The sequence below is a fragment of the Trematomus bernacchii genome, unplaced genomic scaffold, assembly GCF_902827165.1.
Source record: "Trematomus bernacchii unplaced genomic scaffold, fTreBer1.1, whole genome shotgun sequence".
Lineage (NCBI taxonomy): Eukaryota > Metazoa > Chordata > Actinopteri > Perciformes > Nototheniidae > Trematomus > Trematomus bernacchii.
In genome coordinates this window covers 3,245,217-3,265,049 of record NW_022987910.1, presented here as the reverse complement: position 1 = coordinate 3,265,049, position 19,833 = coordinate 3,245,217, and the positions used below count along the sequence as shown (strand labels likewise).

Sequence of the window (19,833 nt, the reverse complement as noted above, 5' to 3'; positions counted from 1 at the left end):
AGTGATTTATGATATTATGAAGCTGTAAAACCTTTTTGGGGCAGTTGTCTTCTTTTACCAACCCTTCTTTCCCAGTTCATAAACATGCATTTGCCAAAGCTAGATCATGCTGTCAAAATTGTTGTAGAGATAAAGGTCCGATAGCCTGTGTTAGTGTGATGATACTGATGACCCTGCATGTACAGGTGGTATCACAAGAGAGGAGAATCCTGCTGTGATTGGTTCTGCTCAATATGTTGACCTCTGACTTTGGAAGACCGTAGAATAAATATGTAATCCATATGTGTAATTATGTGATCTATCTCTTTGAAGTTACTTTTAAAAGTACATAGTAAGACTGGTTGTTGAGATACTGTATAGTAAGATGATTGACGCTCCAGGGGTCAAGTCCTCTGTTTCGCAACAAAAAGTACAATTTTAGTAGTAACTAAAGCTCTCTAAAGTTGAGAGTGGACTGATGTTGGTCCTCCCTCCACTTATGATATCTGTTACAGGACTGACATTGAAAATTATCCTGATGAATCTGCTGTGAGACTGCACAGGCTTGCAGGCTGATGTTTCTCAGGTTCTTTTTTCCTTGTCCTCTATGTGGGATGCAGACCGTTTTCTTTTTTCGTTGCTTACCACTGTGACTGACTTCTCTACATGGACTGCCAGGCACAGTGCACTGCTGTTTCCAGATCATTCCTGCAGCGAGTGAGTTTGTAATGTCTTGTTCTGATATGTTGTAGATGCATGCTGATAGTCGCTGTGTTCTTTTCCCTCTGCTGTTATGCTTTCTGGATCACTTGCTTAAGAGCAATAGCAGAAACATTTTTTACTGCTTGTTTTAAGAACCAACCGGGTGAACATTAGAGCCAATGAGGAAAGATAATTATTAGGGTATTTGGTTTGCTCTTCCTCTGTCTCTCTTTTGACTCTCACAGATTAGTATGCTCAATATCCATGCAAATGTTTGGCAGACAGTTCAATTCCTTCTGGATGAGAGGGGGGGTGTCTCTCTGTCTCTCTCTCTCTCTCTCTCTCTCTCTCTCCCTAATCTCTGTGTGTGTGTGTGTGTGTGTGTGTGTGTGTGTGCGTGCATGTGTGCGTGCGTGCGTGCGTGCATGCGTGTGTGTGTGTGTGTGTGTGTGTGTGTGTGTGTGTGTGTGTGTGTGTGTGTGTGTGTGTGTGTGTGTGTGTGTGTGTGTGTGTGTGTGTCTTCCCCTTTCTCTCTCTTTCCTTGCTGGCAGCAGAGTCTGTACTGTTGGCAGGAGTGACCAGAATAAAAACAGCAACACCAGACATAGAGGAGGAAAAAAAGCAAAGTGATCCATTGAACAAGGGGTTTTGCCCTCTCTTAATTACGTCGAGTCTCATATCTTTTCCTTTTTTTCACCTTTTCCCTACTCTTATGGGGGCTTGTGGTAATTAGTTTGAAGAGAATAAAACCAGCTGATCGGGAGAGGGGTGGTGCATTTTCCAGCGAGATGGCTAACAGAAACATTCTGTTGCTCTTCTGTGGACTCTTCCTCTTAGCACTGATTCATCCCTCTCTTCAAAGAGGTAAGTGTGTGCTGCAGGTGAACGCAGACATTTATTGGACTGCATCAATCACAGGCTTAGAACAGGTGCAATTTGATTGTGTGCCTCCTCAAAGTTTTGCTTTGTACAGTAGGTACACATATTTATTTATACACCATGTATTATTTATCTGTGTGTAATGTAGTTTAAAGGTATATCAAATAAGAAATATTTTTAGGGCTAACTTTGATTTTTTTAATCTTTGAAATTAAATATTGTCTAGTCTTCTCTATCTTCTGCACATTTCTAAATCCCTGAAATGTGTTGTTCCATCCCATCATCAGGGTTAGGGTTAGGGTCCCTGATGATGGGATGGAACATAGAATTTTTTTTCTTTGCATCATATTTGTTATGTCTGTTCCTGCAAATGTAGAGATTCAGCACTGTCCAGAATTTGACCAGATATTTCTGTACGGTACTTACTCTCACTGACAGTAAAACGTTTATCATTCCAGCTTGAATAATAAGAACCAATCATTTTTCGTAATGCCCATTCCTACCCAAAGTAACTGTTCATTTCTGTGTCTCTCCTTTTTTTCTGTGTTCTTAAGACGGTTAAATTGCGTTCTACACACACACACACACACTTATGCATGATACATAGTATATGTTTACATGGCTGGAGACCATATCCTATAACATGTCAGGAAGAGAAGGTTACCCAGCTGGTCCCTCTTTTCACTTTGCCAAAAGCAATTGGTGTTACATCACCCTTGATGAACTCCCAGTGGACACAGTGCATATGTGTGTCAGGTCTTCTCCTGAAGTTAGAGGACTGTTCTGTCTAGAATCAGTGAAGCAGAAACTTGCAGGTTTGAGCGCCCAGCATCAAGTGCAGTTTAAAGGTACAGCATATCTGTTTCAGACACACAGAGAGATTGTGAGCATGCGTTTCCTCTCCCTCTCATTCGACCCATGATTTAGCTTTTTCTCCCCTTTCTGCATTGCTTTGATTAGGTTTCTGGCCTGCGCTTTCCCTTAGATTCTCTAGGTTATTCTGCCTCAATCTGGGAAACATGTTTAGCATCTGGGGCTGGCTATTCTAGAGTCCATTTTTTTAAATTGTATTTATTTGATTAAAGATCACAGCTGTTTATGTTACTTATCTTCCTTTTAGATGCATTATGTTTAGCTTGTAAGATGAAAGAAAGATTACATATTGTGTCCATATAAAGTGTCTTTCTTGTCTAGCTACTTTATTGGCCTCCTCTAATTTGGTCACATTGACAAAGTTTACCAAGTCTGCTTTGATCAGGTCATAGATTGTATCTAAAAATGTATTTTGCCCATCTTCTCTCTGCCTCATAGCACATTCATCCTTTCTTCTTTGTGCCAGACACATTTCAGTTGAGATTTTGAGGTGAACTGAAGAAAATTATGTAGTAGGTAAAGGAGCCAACATATATCAATATTGGCTTTACAGCACTTTGATCTCAAGTGATTGTTGAATCTGTCTAAACCAAACCTTTCTGTGGCGCTCAAACTCGTTCCATCTGTAACTGCGCACTCTATCTTGAGGGGAAAAATGCTCTCTGCATGGTGCAAGGTTCAATTATCTGTGAGTAACATAAACCCTATTAACACCCAATCCGGTTATTTAATGCCTATGCACAGAAAACACCTCTCACACCTGCGAAATTCAACCCTTGAAATATAGTGTAGTGCAAAGCTTTTCTATCAACAAGTGTATAAGAGTTATGGTTCTAGAGGAAACATCTGGAAAGGAGTATGTTAATAAATATGCCGTCTGTCATGGTAACCTATAACGCTGTACAGGTACTTTTGTTACTTTTGCTGGAACTTCCTAGTATAATGGAGTAGGCAGACTATGCTTAAAATTTACGAACAAACATTTGTCACATGGGTGCAGTTAAGTTGCATGTTATTTTGACCTCTATTTTTTTATTGCTGCATTTGATAACTTAATCAAACCCAGACCTAGATAGTTGATAGCATTCTTGGAATAGATTTCTCAACTTAGGAATGTATTCAAGTTTGTTTGCCACTAACTTAAAGGGGACCTATCATGCAAAATGCACTTTTGTACGTCTTTTATACATGAATATGTGTCCCCGGTGTTCCAGGGAACTCACCAAGTGTCAGAAAACACAACCCTCTCTATTTTCCTCCATACCCAAATCTCTAAAAACGGGGCTGCAACGGATCTGATACAGACTGATCCAGATTTGAACATTCCTCTGACGTCAGGACGGAGGAGCTGACCTATCAGGGGAATGAGAGGTTGCCGTGGCATGGTAACAGCATGGTAACACGACGCTCGTAACTCGGCCCCCTCCTTTGCAGGGGGGCGTGGTCAGCTGCAGCGCATGCAAAGACAGGGTGGAGGAGAGCAAAATTGAGCGAAATGAGGCATGGCTAAAATGCATGATCTGTTTGGTATTTTGAAAAAGAAAACGTATAAATATACCTTATATAGGTATGGCCCGACAATATATTATTCAAATATAGCATGATAGGTGTCCTTTAATAAAAGGAAGACTGATCATCTCATACAGTATTTGCACATTTTTGTGAAATGATACCAATGTTTATTACTTTCTTTTACTTTAAAAACTCCCAAGTACCAAGTATCCTGTTTCAACAACCAACTGGTGGACTTGAGCCAAAGTCATTGATTAAGTTAATAGTACAATTCTGATGAATAGGGGAAAATAGCTCCTCTTCTTTTTGACGCAGTCTTAAAGGTTGTGGGATGTTTTCTTTAGTCCTGGTGAAAGCCAGTTTGCCTCATTTGGCATTGGTCAAGTTAAGCCCTGAGACATCGTAGGAATTCAACATTAATACTTGACACCTGCCTGGCTGTTGGTGAAGTTAAATGAAAACAGTGCAGATTGGATGGCATGACTATGTTGTCATAAAACACTTGTGATAAACTGCAGCTTTACTCCGGCTTTGCTGGTAGATACCCAAACTGATAGTGTTGAGTCCTCAAGCAAGTGGTGCTTCAGCCTTTATTTGTATTGTGTAACGAACAACTCGCTGGCTTTAATCCCTCTTCTGGCAAAGTTCAGTGCAAACCATAGCATACTGGATTAACGTGAGACACATAAAGTGGGCATTCCAGTTCCCAACAACTTCACTCTGTAATTAAAGAAATAGACCTGTCTGAGAAGCCTTGAAGGTTTTTCTTGAGTTGAGATTTTTTGTTCAATTTCTTCAACTTCCTTAATGTTGGACCCACAAAGGCATTTTAATTTGATGATGTCGAGGGGTTTTGTGCAATTTGTAGTGAGGTGACCTCATTCAGTAACATTTTGGGAAGGAGCCTTTTGGTTACAAGGACTGACTGTTTAAGGTTTGCGATTGTGAAAGAACTGTTATTCGATGTCTTTGTTTATTAGTCTTGCACACATTCTGGGAAAGTGTTAAGGGATTGGACAATTTAATCCTCGGTGTGCATTTTACATTTAAGCTTGTTGGCTGGCACTGAATTAATGTTCTGTTTCAAAGCTTCTAGCTAGAAGCCATTACTAACTGTAACTACTACCAAGTGCAGTTTAAGGATTCAACTGTATGTCTGGGTTGTTTTTAAAAGACATGTTATTCAACTGACTGTACTTTGAATGGGTCAACTCCATGCACCATACAGTGTATATAAGAAGTGGACGTAGTCGCTATGACAATGTCCATGAGTTTGTGGACTGAGGTAATAAATCAACTGAGAAGTGTGATCATTTTTTCATTGACTTCTACACAACAGACCATTGGAGTTGCCCCCTGCTGACCAATAAAAAGATTACAGGTTTAAAGTACACTGAGGTTGTCTCTTGCACTATACTCAACATTGTTACTGTCTGTAGTCATACATTTGTAAACCTCATGGACTGTATGATGCCAATTCCATCATCAGTTGATCGAATGTTAACAGGTTTCGCACAAAAAATAATACTTTTACATACGTAGATATATACTGTACAGCATGTGTACATTTGCTGTAAGGGTAATCACATAGTAGTGAGTCCTCATTATAGCTAGAAACACAGTTAATACTTTGTTAAGTTCTAACTCTTACTCTGGTTGTGGAAGAATTTCAGTCCTAGCATCTCCCAGTCAGATGTTTGGTGTGCGAGCACATTAACTCCGATGATTCATTCCAGCCACTCTGCAGGCAGACCTCACCGGGCTGTGAGCTCTCTCTGGGCCAGCACACTGAAAGGGCTTCTGTCACAATGTTTTCCTCTTGACCCCCCACTGCCTACTGATTTCCAAGATATTATAGGTTTACAAACAATATGACAACATGAGCACAACATTAGTATTAAAGAAACTTTTTTTCAATTCAAAGCCATAACTGATGATAAACTGATGAGAGAAAATGGTAATAAAATCAATCTGATTAAACACATTACGTCAATATAATCAAATCCTCGGGCATGAAAACATTCTATGCTGTGTTATATTAGTTTTAGTGGGATTTCTTTTTGTGAAAGAGGGTGGGAGTACACATGGCAGCTTTAGGCCTTTGGCATCAATACATTGGGTTAAACCAAACAAAACCGCATTTTGGAAGTGTTTGTTGGGTTTTAGTAACAAAACTACTGGAGAACATGTCCAGTTCCCACATACTCTTTATAAATTGACTGCAGACTCGACGGGATGGTCCTGAATTTGTCATTCACATAAATCTAATATTTTATGCTCTCCCTGTCCAACTTTGTAAACTTATTTTCTCATTGCCAGTATAAAAGTTGAACAGTCAAAATCTTGCTCAAACATTGTATTTATGATTCCTTGTCTCATTCATGTTCCTTCTCATATTTCAGATGTTGGGTCTCAACATTACATTCCTAAGTGCAATTTCATTTTTGGAAACCTAAACTTTCAGCAGTTACTACTACTCAGTCATTTTGCTGCTATTGACAGGTATTGCGTCAGATCTTTTTTTTTGGGTTTAAAAGCTTCAGATAGAGGGAAAGGAGAGAAGGCACACTGTAAATTGACACAATAATAGACGAGGCTAATGATTGTGTTCAATCACTGCTTATCTTTTCACAAAGTCCAGTTATGAAATACCTAAACAGGAAGTCCACATCTGTTACAGACTCAATTTTCTGTTTTAAAAGGCACGTCGTATCTAATTATGTAACGATGTTCTGCCAGTTGGTAGACGATACTTCAGACACTCAAAAGCCACATTCAATAAGAACAGGATGAGAATCAGATCTTCTTAGGGGTTCAAATATGGCCGATAATGGGCTGGGAATTTGTTTGCCAGTATATACCTCACACCAATGTCCTACTTCAGGGTAGTTTCACTGACAAGGTTTGGCCTTGTAGAAAGCGACGGTGGAGTTAGGTTGAGGTCTGTTACCAGAAAAAGATGGACTTTCCAATTTATTTAAAATGTTTTGAAGCTCTTCACTCTCTTTCTCTTGCCTACAACATGCTGTGGAAAATAGACAAGGGCTGACTGATAGTGGGCCAGCTGTCACATGTCTGATAACAGGAGATTTGAAAGTGCCAGCAACCACAGTGTTTGCTTCACTGCTCTGTTGCTCTGGGTTTCAGTATGGGAGCTTTCCATAGACCAAGAGACCAAACCTTCTCTTCTGGGACAGTGGTTTTGGATATTTCGAAACACAGCAAACAGTTTTCTAGTTTGCCAACATTTTATTTTTATTTCATCGGAAGTGATGTCATGTGGTCAGTGTTGATATAAACACATTACAGGGTTTTTCTCCGAAGGACTTCCCAAACAATTTAGAGTGCAGCTCTGTGATCGTAAATGGTTATGGTACCGTAAATCTTTGGAAACATTTGGGGATTGTCGTATTTAGCATTAGTGAGGTTGCATGTGTTGGTGTTTTTACTTATAGCACCTTGAAAATGTTCCATCAACTCATAAATTAAATTACATTTGTATGTAAAAAAAACTGTTATTAGACCATCTCAGCGCAGTGTTACTTTTTCAACTTAGACTGGATAATATTCATGAATAACTTTCTGTGGGCTCCATTGCCTGTATTGATATTGAAAATACTTGATAAACATGTCAATTCATACTTTCTAGGCCAGCGTACAGAACAGGACATGATGCCAAACTAAACCAAAAATGTGCTGGAAACAGTTCTTTCCACCTGCTTGCTTGTGTCTGGTGGATTACGTCATTTTATCAAAATTCAAAACAAGGTAATTGGAGAGACCAAAACCACCACATATGCATATGTTGTTTACATTAATGATTTTCTTCTAAGGCTAAGCCCTTGATCTGCTCACTGTCATGTTTGTGTTGTATAAATACACATTTAAATCCTCTAGAAACCTAAATCTGATTTGGAAATTTCTCAGCAATTGCACTGCTTTTTTTGGAAAGTGTCAAGTCTTGACAGGATTTTCCCTTATAAAGGAAACAGTTACCCTAAACTTCTTTGTTGTTACAAAACCATATTGCTCTTATACAGTACATACTACTGGGGTTTGATAAGTGGCTCTTGGAAATGTTAGAAATCTCTACGACATCATCATGAGCTGAAAATTGAGCAACCTAACTGGCGCCAAAAAAATCATCCACCAGTTTCATAGACTGTTTTGATAATAATAATGTATACAATTATCTCAATCATTTTTCTCCCAATCTTTCAATTTGACTTATTTCCATTTTGCTTAACTGGCTGTATTTCTAATTTACTGATTCACTGTCGACTTTGAGCCTTAAGTTTGGGCAGATTCAAATCCAAAATGTAGTAAAGATAGATTTAAATCACTGTCAGGATTCTTGTTAATGGAATAACATCACCATCGCCTCATAACATATAGTTGTCAGAGATGACTTCTAACTTGTCATCCTCTAGTTTGCTTGGCTTAACACATTTGGCTATATTTGACATTCTTATCTTTCAATAAGCCATTGTTTCAGCACGATCCCTTATAAAAAACTCACCACACGGTAATAATTTCAAATCTTCTTTCCAAGGATTTTTTATTAACCACCATTAATCATATCACAAACAGTCAGAGTGAACTCTTGACTGTCGACTGTGCAATTCGTTTTGCCTCATCTATTCCCTTGAGCTCTACAAGTCAATATTGTCCATCACACACATTCCAGCACATTCCCATGACCTGGCGGAGTTCACAAGATGCGTAAGCACGTGATGATGATGATGATAATAATTAAGGAAAATTACTTTTTCTTTTGTATTAATGTAGGGAAGGTCACCTGGCAAAGGTCGGTGTGTGACTACATGACTGCACAATCGCAGTGAACCTGATGCTCTCTAGCATTTGTATTGTAACATGAGTGAAAGGAAAACTGGAGCAGACATTCTCCCTTTGCCCCGCTTGCTGTGTCGAGACAGGAAATCCTCTTTTGGATTGTTAAATGAAGAGCTCAATTCCAACAATCACTCAATCCCAGGCGTGTGCTGCCATACAGCTGAGATCTGGAGCCAATGGCATGGGCAAACTGACAGAGACACAAACACATGCATACACATTACTTGCATTGACTTTGATGATCAAGTACATAACCCTGGACTTTATTATGTTTTCCTCATTTTTATTTGAGCCTGTAGGATTTTACCTTCTCTGCAGTAAGTCCTCAGTTTTACAAGGCCAGATCCCAGGAAAACTGATTAGTTCTGCCATCGTCCATGTCCCAGACCTGGATAAATTAGTAAACTTTCCTCTCATCATGTCCATTCGTTCATTCATGGAATAATTTTGTGTCCAAAGCCACAGCTGCCGCCATAACTTATACTGCTGCACGAAAAAACTTAAATTATGGAATATTCGCTTACATTTCTCATGACCATACTCTAAAACCCTTGTTGGCTTTCAGAATCTGCAGTGTAGTTTCAGATTGTCTATCCAAAAAGACAAACTCTTGCTCAATTTCTTTGCTAGTCATTCCACAGCTGATGGTTCTTAGCATCGGGTATATGATTAAATCTCTTTACAACCCTTCCAACAGTTGATTTTTGGAGTGTCCTGCTGGATAATGCATATCATGAGTTTGTTTCATCAGTCAGCGCTGAAGTACAATAGCACAAACCAATTAAATATGTCACAGCTTGTTAGTTAAAAGGTTAAAGGGCCCATGTCATGCTTTTCCGGTTATTACCCGTCCCCTTGTGTGTTATGAAGGTTTTTATGCATGTAAACGGTGTGCAGAGTCAAAACCCTCAAAGTACACCCTGTAGCGAGTAAAACTCTAACAAAGAAAATACCTCCCCAAAACGCCTCGTTGGAGATACGTCATTGTCCATTTGATTCTTCCATTTCGTTCCGGGTACGGCATGAGGTCAAGCCGTACCCGGAACGAAATGGACCAATCCGTGGAGCCGTTACGTTACGTCCGCGGAGCCGTTACGTTAAGCCCCCGCTGATTGGTCCAAATTGACCAATCCACGGACTTCCTCACACACACATCTGTGTGCAGGGAGCAGGCAGCTCAGCTGATTTCTCCTCCCTGGCTGCAGGCTGATAACAGACAGTTGGGATCGCGGCGAAATTCTCTCTGCAGACCCATTCTCACAGCGTTTATCAACCTTTTTCTTACTCAATATCAAGCCACACTTATTGTTTTTACTTCGGCTGTGACTTTGTGTGTGCTCAGGATGAGTTTGGCTGTGTTTGGCTGTGTATCGCTAACAAGGAAACGACACCTCCACGGAGCTCAGCGCGATTCACAACGTCCCGACCAATCAGAGCACACTGTGCTCACAGGGAGGGTGGGGGCTGGAGCTATTGGAGCTACAACGAGCCGTTAAAGGCAGAGAGTGAAATTCCAACACAGTCTCACGGCATTTCGTGTTATAGTCACGAAATGAATCTATTGATTCGTGTTCACCAACACGATTTTGCCATTTTTTTCGTGTCACACAGAACGATTTTAAAAGCAATGTAAATAATAACAAATTAGAAGGAAAAACAGATAAAAAAAAATACAGATTTCAGTATTCTGACACAGAACGATTTTAGAAGCAATGTATTTATATTGGTAGTATGTTTCGTGCCTGCACCAAATAATAACAAATTAGAAGGAAAAAAAGATTTTTAAAAATACAGATTTCAGTATTCTGAGGCTCTGAGCCCCATTTATTTTCCTCACGGACGGCAAAAAAACTCAGACATTATACAATTTAAAATAAAAGGGATAGGGTTAGGCTTAGGGTAAGATATTGAGTAAGAAAATGTTTTTATGAACCACACAGCTTGGTATTCCAAGACCCGACCGGACAAAAAGACGTGGTGCAGGCACGAAACATACTACCAATAGAAATACATTGCTTTTAAAATCGTTCTGTGTGACACGAAAAAAATGCGAAAATCGTGTTGGTGAACACGAATCAATAGATTAAATTAATTTCGTGACTATTACACGAAATGTCGTGAGACTGGGTTGGAAATTCAGTGAATACACGTAGTTTACAGAGATGCTGTATGAGAAACCAATGTGAGTTTGGAAAATTGCACAATATAAATCTATTCTAGTAGACCTCAACAATGGAATTATGATCAGTGGAAATGGCCATGACATGGGCCCTTTAAAGCATTTTTCAGTGCATTTGAGTAATATGTAGGCACACCTAATTCCCAACATTTGCCTCCATAGGTGACAAACTGGTAATGTTTTCCCCCCAGTGTCTACACTCAGTCAGTGGGCAGAACAAAGCTCAGTGTTCACACAGTATTTGCTAATAAAATATTATCGCCTTTGACATGTGGTTTAAATTAATTGGCCTCCCACCGCATATAATTGCCATTAAACGTAATCATAGTGATCCTGTAGCTCGGTTCTCTCCTCTGCGTTTTGTTTTTATTGATATGAACCAGGTTTTTCCCTCAAATAAATTGGTATTTCTGGCCTCAGCTCACCAGTCTCGTAGGATTTCGCTTTTAGTCATCCCATAACAACTAGAGGGAATTTTTAATCCTCCCGTTATTTTTATTTCATTGCTGTTTCTTGCACACATGAGGCCACCATGTCTGGGATCCAGAACGACCCTCTCAGGGGTTTCTCTGCATGGGTTGATGCCAGAAATCTGTCATGAAATGAGGTTAGGGGATGCAGGTGGGGGTGGAGGGTGTCCACAGTACTGCAGCAGCTTTCCAACTGCAATACCTCATCAGTAGGAATACAATTAGAACTTTCTCATGATCAAACCTATAAAGTTTAGTTTCTTTGCTTTCACTTTGGCTGGAACTGCTGTGTTCACATTTCAATACACTGCCCATCACCTGACCTGACCTTGGGCACATGTTTATGCCAAGACAGATTTCCGTTTTGGTGTCAGAGATTATGGAAGTGTTGGAGAATGTTTATCTAATAGAAGGGGGGTCATTGTTCAGAAATGCTGTTTCATGTTGCATTGCAATAAAATAATAATCAAAAAGACATGGACGGCTTAGAACTGATTGGCTACACTTTTATCTCAGATTACTTTTAGATGGTGTCATGCGTGTTGTTGATAGAGGATGACCTATGCGCTCTCTCTTGTATGTTTCAGGTGTGTATGTACCACCTGGTACTGGGATTGGACCAGGAGGCGCCGGACCAGGAACTGGATTCTTTCCAGGTAACAGAGCCTCTGCTGACTGCCTGGACAGTTTAAAGAGAATAATCCACAACACAGCGACAAACAAACAAAGTCTGTTTGTGTTTAGCAGACGTATAACAGAGTGATGTAGTAATTCATTGTTTTACTCAAAAGATAAAATAATTAACACATTTCTTTTATAAATGTCACGCCTTTAGGATCATGCAACAGTAATACTTCTTACAGTTGCAAATAACTCACTTTATTCATTGCAGAATGTATTATGGATACGTTTAAATAAATAGAATTGTAAAGCTCCTACAAGCTGTATGGAGCTTTGCGCTCTCATAGTAAAGAAACAAATGCAGACATGTATAAAATGCCACAAGACGCTACAATACGTTCAATCAGGATGTCCTGTAATAAAGTAGGACTTCGGATGGTGTAATATTAAATTGCTTAGCCAAAAAACTGTACATTACATCACTACATGTACGCATACCATAACTATATACTTTGTATGATTATTATTTTACAAGGGTCTGCTGGAGGAGTCCCTGCGGGCTATAAACCAGCAAAAGCTGCAGGTGAGTAGAAGAGACATTAGATTTATGATCCTTTCCCCCATCTCCTGTATAAGAATTGCATCTGGTTTATCGTACACTGGTGCACTTCTGTTTCGCTGCTTGGATATAAAAAGAGAACACTGTTTATTAGTAGGGAATTATATTGTCAAATATTTAGAAATCTGTATTACTTACAACAATTACAAAATTACAAAATTACAAAAATTGAACTGTTGAACTGTTGAAACAACTTCAAACATTCAACTGCTACTCAGTAGTATGTATCTAATACCTAATATATATATATCATTCCAATAACTTGTATATAGACTCATACTGCACTATTCCACATCATAACTTTATTTCATTTTTATAACTATTATTATTTTTGTATTGCTCTTGCTCTTATTGTTATTATGTTATGTTATTATGTTGCATTGTTGGAGAAGCCTGTGACATAAGATTTTCAACTGCATAATTACTCTGTAGCTATGTCAGATTGACAATAAAGAACCTTGAACCTTGAACCTTGATTACTAAGTTTCTCTGCATTTTTTATAGCCAGGAGTACTAAAGCCATTACTGCAGGAAGAACTGAACCTCAAGAAGAAATAATTGTATAAAACCAAATCCCTTGTCAATACTCAGCGTCGGTCTGGTCCGACCTGGCGGTAACACATGCACACACTTCCTTGTCACAATACCACAAGCTTAGAATTAAATGCTCAGAACATTGCTGTAGCAATAAACAATTTGTGTTGATCCAACCACTGTTATTGAGTCAGTTTATTGGAAAACATTTTGAGGTTTGAGGTCTGCACATTTGTGGCCGGTTACACATTTTACTTGTACAAGCTCAGGGGTGAGTAATGGTTATCATAATCTTAGCAATGGAAAGCCGAAGTAATGACGATTACAACATGACCACAAGGCAAGAACATTGTTAGCAGGTGATAGCAATGCATTTTGACAACAATAATGACAATATGATCACAATCACTGTGTTTGACCCTGACAGTCGGAGGTTATGGAGGTGGGGGCCGTGGAGTAGGACCAGGGGGTCTGGTGCCAGGAGGCGTTGGGCACGGTGGCCTGGGCGTTGGAGGACTGGGAGCAGGTAAGAAGATGAAAATAAAAACTTGTTGTCACTAATAGTTTAAGTATAAGTAATCTTAATGGGCCTTTTAAATTGAGTTTTTAAATAATATCAACACACATTTGTAATTATTGGTAACAGAAAATGATTATTGTCATACACGGTATATACTGTACACAAGAATATATGACAATATGGACAGTTTTGATAAAGGGCAAAAGCGTAGCCTCACATGTGTTTTAACTTGTTTTCACCCAACAGGACAAGGTGGAAAGCCCCCTAAACCAGGTAAGTTAACAACATTTCTGCTCTTTACTGAGTTTTGGGGTGTAACTTAATAGAAAATATACTTTTTATTTTGTATGTGCATATATTAAAATGGAAAAATGTATATTCATTTATATAAATATGTTTTATGTTAGATTTGAAAATGTATTCCTAACCATGTGTTGTTACAGTATACTAATTGAAAGTTCAATGAGGTAAAAGCTATAAAGCCGTAAAGGTGAACAGATTGTTGAATGGAAAACTACTTTGCAATACTTGCACTTTTAAAGAAAGGAAATGTATTTTTATGGGGTGGAACATGTTTATTTAAAATGTATAAACTACAATACATTCACACACCAATGGAATAGGGAGACATGCACGGATGCAAGGAAGGGGCCACAGAGTCTTTTGATGGGTTGTCACCAAGTTTTCTTATCACAAAGTTGCTTGGCAGCTGTGGGGCGTCCTGACAGGGTGGGTTGATGCAGATATTTCCAGGAATGTTACACCTCTGCAGTATGAGGGGGTGATGATTGGCAAACGGGCATCAACGCCTGACTAACAATGGTGCCAGGGCACTGATTAATGTTATTGTAATGTTAGACCCCTACAATATCTGGAAACCCCGTGTTGAAATTTACCGTGGCCCTTCTCTCCGATACCATACAGTAAATATTTTCCTTTGCTGTATCACAGTCTGCGCTGCATTGCTGTGTGAGCAATGTTTAGCCATAGCTGAATTTCCGTAAGCATTGCTGATACTATCTCGGCTTACCTCTACGTGTCGACAAAGATAAGGAAACAAGCAACCGTTTTATAGACTCTGGAGTGCCACACCTTCGCCCTTAAGAGCAGTTACAGGGGAGCCATTTTGTGAAAATGACCTAATATCAAGTATTTGGTAGAGGTTTGTTTTGGCTGGTGGCAACAGAGCTGTGTGGGAAATATTGCCCTGGCTTTTGTATGTATTTAAGTTCTTCCTCTAGTGTGTGGCACAGGATGTTAAAGGCAGTTCCTTGTGTTTTTTTAAGTAAGTGCTGTTTGGATCTAGGTGTTCCCTCCATTACAAATCTCTTAACACAGAGCTATGGGTCATTTAAGGTTTTCTTAAAGGTAACAAAGGGCTTAAAATCCCTAAGTGGTTGTAATACTGTATGTAATATATATTGTTTTTGTAGTTTTGTTCTGTAATCCGTGAATTTTCCTTTCCAATAGCGTTTACTTTTCATTTTGGCCTTATTGCATTCCATCAGATATGAAGCTATCCAAATTTGGATATGACAACTTTTTGCATATCTTACAAGTAATATTTCCATTACTATTCAAATGCACGTCCACAGTACAGCAGCAGGTAAGACTCTTAATGGCAGGTTAAATCCATCTGCATTAGTTAGTCAGTTTTTGGCTTATGTTGCAGAACACATGCCAGAAGAATTGATATGCTACAAGCTCATGAAAATCTTCGACCCCTTTATTAACCATTAGTATATAAAGCACGATTCTGGACACACAAATGCAAACAACTACTCTTAGATGCACAGTCACACACACATTAAGAGAGCTGCCATTCATTCTTATGTGGAAGCCTTGCAGGGACATTCCACAGATATGCACCTTGCTTGGCCAGTAATGGAGAACAGCAGCTGGCTATGTGAGTAGCGTGACTGCAGTGAATTGCAGCCCAGCTCATGCAAGATCTTGTAAATGTCACACTAATTGTGAAGGCTGTCAGCATACAGCTTTTGACAATACACTGAAAGTTGGAAAGAGGAACTTTCTCTTTATGAACAGCTGTTGGACACCCTCTCCTTTCCTGTGTTCCCTTAAAGGTGGGCTCAGTCCTCATGGTGTGATTGCCAAACTTGGCTTTTTCATGCTATAGCCTCTTGTCACTTTCAGACAGTTAAGGCAGTTTATAACGGACATAAGAGGTTTTTGCTCCCGGTGTAGTTTTACTCTACCATTTAAACACATGTTTTAGGTTGAGAGAGAATGTGTCTGGGAGGGATACCTACAGTATGTTTCTAGAATCTCAGAGAGCAATACACGTATATACAATACACAAATATGATCACATTTTGTAAGTATATATACATGTATATTTTATTAATATTTTGTCTATTCTTTTTATCAATGAGGATCTACATGACTACACAAATCTTTCATTGGTGTTTAAGGATAACTGGCAGTGTCTGGCCATATAAAGTTTGTGGGAGATGTGTGCGAAAACAATTATGTCTGACTAAAGTAATGAATTTGACGGCTAGCTGGCAGTGTGTTGTTTGCAGCTTACCTGAAGTTGGTATCATCAGCTAGCCAGAACAAAGCCTCCCTGAGGTGCCTATCAAAAAGGTGGCATTCGTAGAAGTTATTGCACTAGTTTATGTTATTTTTGCACTTGCGGAAATTGACAATGTCAGCTTAATAATATGAGCATACAACATAACATTGTAATGCAATACATCTCAGCAGCACCACAAACCACAGCCTGCTTCAATTAAAGTAGGATTTATTGCAGGGTATGACTGCATGATATTTAGATAAGTATTACAAATAAACTGAAGGCTGAGTTTATATTGTTCTCACTACTTATCTCACCTTTATTCTGGCTCTTCCCTGCCACTTAGTTATCCTAACAATGTGAAGCAATGGAAAATAGTCCCCGCAATTAGATACAAGATAAAATCGCGCTTAAAGATGGAAATATCTATATACTTTAAGATGATAGATTACATTGGCCAATAACACAACAGGTCTACAAGTTCTGCAATCTTGGATCCTTCTGTGACTACAGACAAACCTGCAGAGAGTATACCTATACAAATACCTGTAATTAATGATTTTAAGTTTGTATAGCCTGTGGCCAACACAAATGATTGCTCACTTAAAGGCTGTATCTAGAAATATTCCTCTTTTGTAGGTAATCAAGAACATTGTTATAGCACCCCTACCCTCTCATTTCAACTTACACTCTTTGGATCGCTTACAATAATATGTGAATCCAATATGCAATTTAAAACACACAGCCCTTCAGTACACCTGGTTCTTCTATTTTCAAAACCTTCAAACCCTCTGGAACATATCGAGGTCATTGTTTAAAGTAACGTTGAGTGTCCTCGGAAATGCATGGAAATGGAAAGATGGAAGGGATATTGGGAGGACAGAGAAGAGACAGGGCTGAAGCGAGGAGGACGGAAACAACCAATAACTCTTGAGAACAAACCGTATACTCTATATGTATATACACATACCACACACATTATATGCACATTCATTTACATAACACACATGCTTAGAGAGCTTGATGAAAGGAAGGAGACTGATGGATTGAGGTGAGGGTGAAAGTGTTTAGCCAAAAGAAGATGAACTTGGAGGAGGTTTAGTCTCCTGGAACACATGTGCTTCTCATTACTGGAGCTCAGACCTGTCCTCTGCTTTCAGAGACTGCAAGCATCTGCCTGTAAATGTGTATAATGCGATGTTCAAAACATGGACACAGACATACAAAGACACACACCACAAGTTACTTCAACTGTTGGTTATTCAGACACTATAAGAAGGCCTTTTCCTCTCTTCTTTCCTCCACAATTCCCTAATGTGTCCTAAAAAAAAGTCTCAGTTCCAAGTGTTAAATATCTTGGAAGCTAGTCTGTCTGCAGAGGCCATTAGAATTAGCCCACCCAATATACACACAGCAATTACTGTGTGTATATTCGCATTGGAAATGCCTGTAGCTACCCAAATCGTTTTTTTTTGGATGATGTCACAAGATGTTGTTAGTGTCTTTTAATAATCTCCTTAATTTTTCCAAAGAATAAAATGAAATTGGCATAAAGCAAGAGTAAGATAAGGCTTTATTAGTTTTAAATTGTGTCTAATCAGTCACGCTAATTACAATTTCTAACTTCCCAAATTGAACCAAAGCTTTCACTATGACTCCATAACAGCATCCTGGCCTTTCACCAGCCTGTTCTGTTTGCATGATAGTTTTCCAGTGACTATGTTACCACCGGTCTAATTTCTTTCCATGTTCGCTGTGTTGGTTGATGAGCCATCCCGTCGCATGCTCTCACGGCCTCTCCCCTGCTCCGTTGGCCAGGAGGCCTGGATCATGGAGCGCTATCGTTGTCCATCTGGCAGCACAGCCTGAGTGTTGTTTATAGTGATGGAGAAAGAGTCCAGGAAGACAGATCACCAGTTGAAGGACCTTGTTGTAGTTATTGTGAACCGAAGTCTGTTAAACCTGAGAGCCTGTTTAGTGGATTTGTGGCTGAGTAAGTAATTACAATGAAGTTTTCTGAGCCAGTAGATGCAAGTCGAAGCTATTTGTCCCCCACTGGGCAAGTATAGAGGTAGCTGATCAAATTGTGCAACACTGTTATTGGCATATAAAGATTAGGAACACGGTTTATGATCAAGGATTTACACATATCTTACAGTATATGTGAGTTTAAGTGTAATGCAGGCTTGCAGTTGTTTTGCAACTTAAAGGTCCCATATTATACTGTTTTTCATCAATATATTATAGGTCTCAGATATATACAAAACATGTCTCTGAAGTGTTTGGCTCGAAATACCAAACAGATCACCTATTGCAGCATCCCATAATCCCCTCTGTTTCAGCCCTGTTTCAAAAGTGCTGATTCTCTGTCTTTTACTTTAGATGAAAATAAGGAGCCACTCCCCACGCCCCTCTGAGAGATATTTGGTTAAAAAGAACACAATGGTGCTCTAGGAGGAGATGCAGGTAATAAGGTGGGGGGGGTTACCTTGGTTGGTGATTGGCTAATGGTTACACAAGCCACAAAATCGTTATGACATCATAAAGTGGCCAAAATCTGATCAGCTCATTTTCAGACAGGTTTTTATATAAATGGATCTGGACAAAAAGTGAGCAAATGTTTTTTCCTGAAACTTTCAGAATCTCTTTACACAGAGGGGACACATGTTTATGTATAAAAGACGTGAAAAAGTGGATTTTCTATAATAGTTGACCTTTAAAGCAAGGCTTTTGAAATGTTGGTTTATTTATTTTTCAGTACATTTGTAATGATGTGAGTCGCCTATCATATCACCTCAGTGGAATGTTCTGGATATCTGGATTTTCCAATACTTCCCCAGACTCAGTGCTGTATTAAATTACTTGTGAAGATTAATCATTTTTAAATGACTTCAGCTTTGGCCTTATGTAGTATCTCTACATACATGTAATGTACAACTTGGTAACAGCGATCCAACTGTCAGTGACAATTTATCTATTGCTCACTTTTTCTTTGTAAAGTATCCCATATGTTTGCAATAGTGAAATGCTTTAGATGACTGCACAATGATCACAGCTTTTATAATGACTCAGGAACTTTGAAAATCGTTTTGAGGCTAACCCCATGAACCTAATATCAGTGGTTCAATATGCATGATTTAAGCCGAGCTGACCTGTAGAGCACTGGTCTAAACCCTGAGTTGTCAGAAAAGTATTCAGCAGAATAGCAGTTACATGCATATGTGGAACATCTGGAGGAGGAAACACACTTGGCCAACTTTACATACCATTTTCATAGCTGTGTTTGTTTACTGGTTATCACACCCTATCAAATATTCACATAATGAACTTCTCTAGACATAGAACTTCAGCAGTTTTTTCAAAATTGGATTCTTTGGGTTTTACTGTATACTCTAATGCTTGCAGTTTGTTTCTGCCGTGTCTGAATGGCTTTCCAGAACATGCTGTGTGTGTGTGTGCCAAGCTAAAATGGGTAACGGTATGAGCACCGGCTTAGGGATACTCTTCAGACATACTCAGAGGCTCAGTGTTGGCAGAGTAACTGTGACATTCCTT

General features: G+C 39.1%; 1 protein-coding gene across 11 annotated transcripts in view; it reads left to right on the top strand.

Moving 5' to 3' along the window:
* Positions 1-1,266: 1,266 nt before the first annotated feature.
* The window catches only part of elna (elastin a), a 55,343-nt gene continuing 36,776 nt past the window's right edge, over positions 1,267-19,833 (top strand). For all 11 annotated transcript variants that reach the window (XM_034115265.1, XM_034115264.1, XM_034115261.1 and 8 more), the window contains exons 1-5: positions 1,267-1,545; positions 12,036-12,104; positions 12,605-12,652; positions 13,650-13,748; positions 13,989-14,015. In XM_034115265.1, coding sequence (XP_033971156.1) covers positions 1,470-1,545; positions 12,036-12,104; positions 12,605-12,652; positions 13,650-13,748; positions 13,989-14,015 — 319 coding nt within the window. In that variant the 5' untranslated portion in view covers positions 1,267-1,469. The remainder of the gene's footprint in view (positions 1,546-12,035; positions 12,105-12,604; positions 12,653-13,649; positions 13,749-13,988; positions 14,016-19,833) is intronic.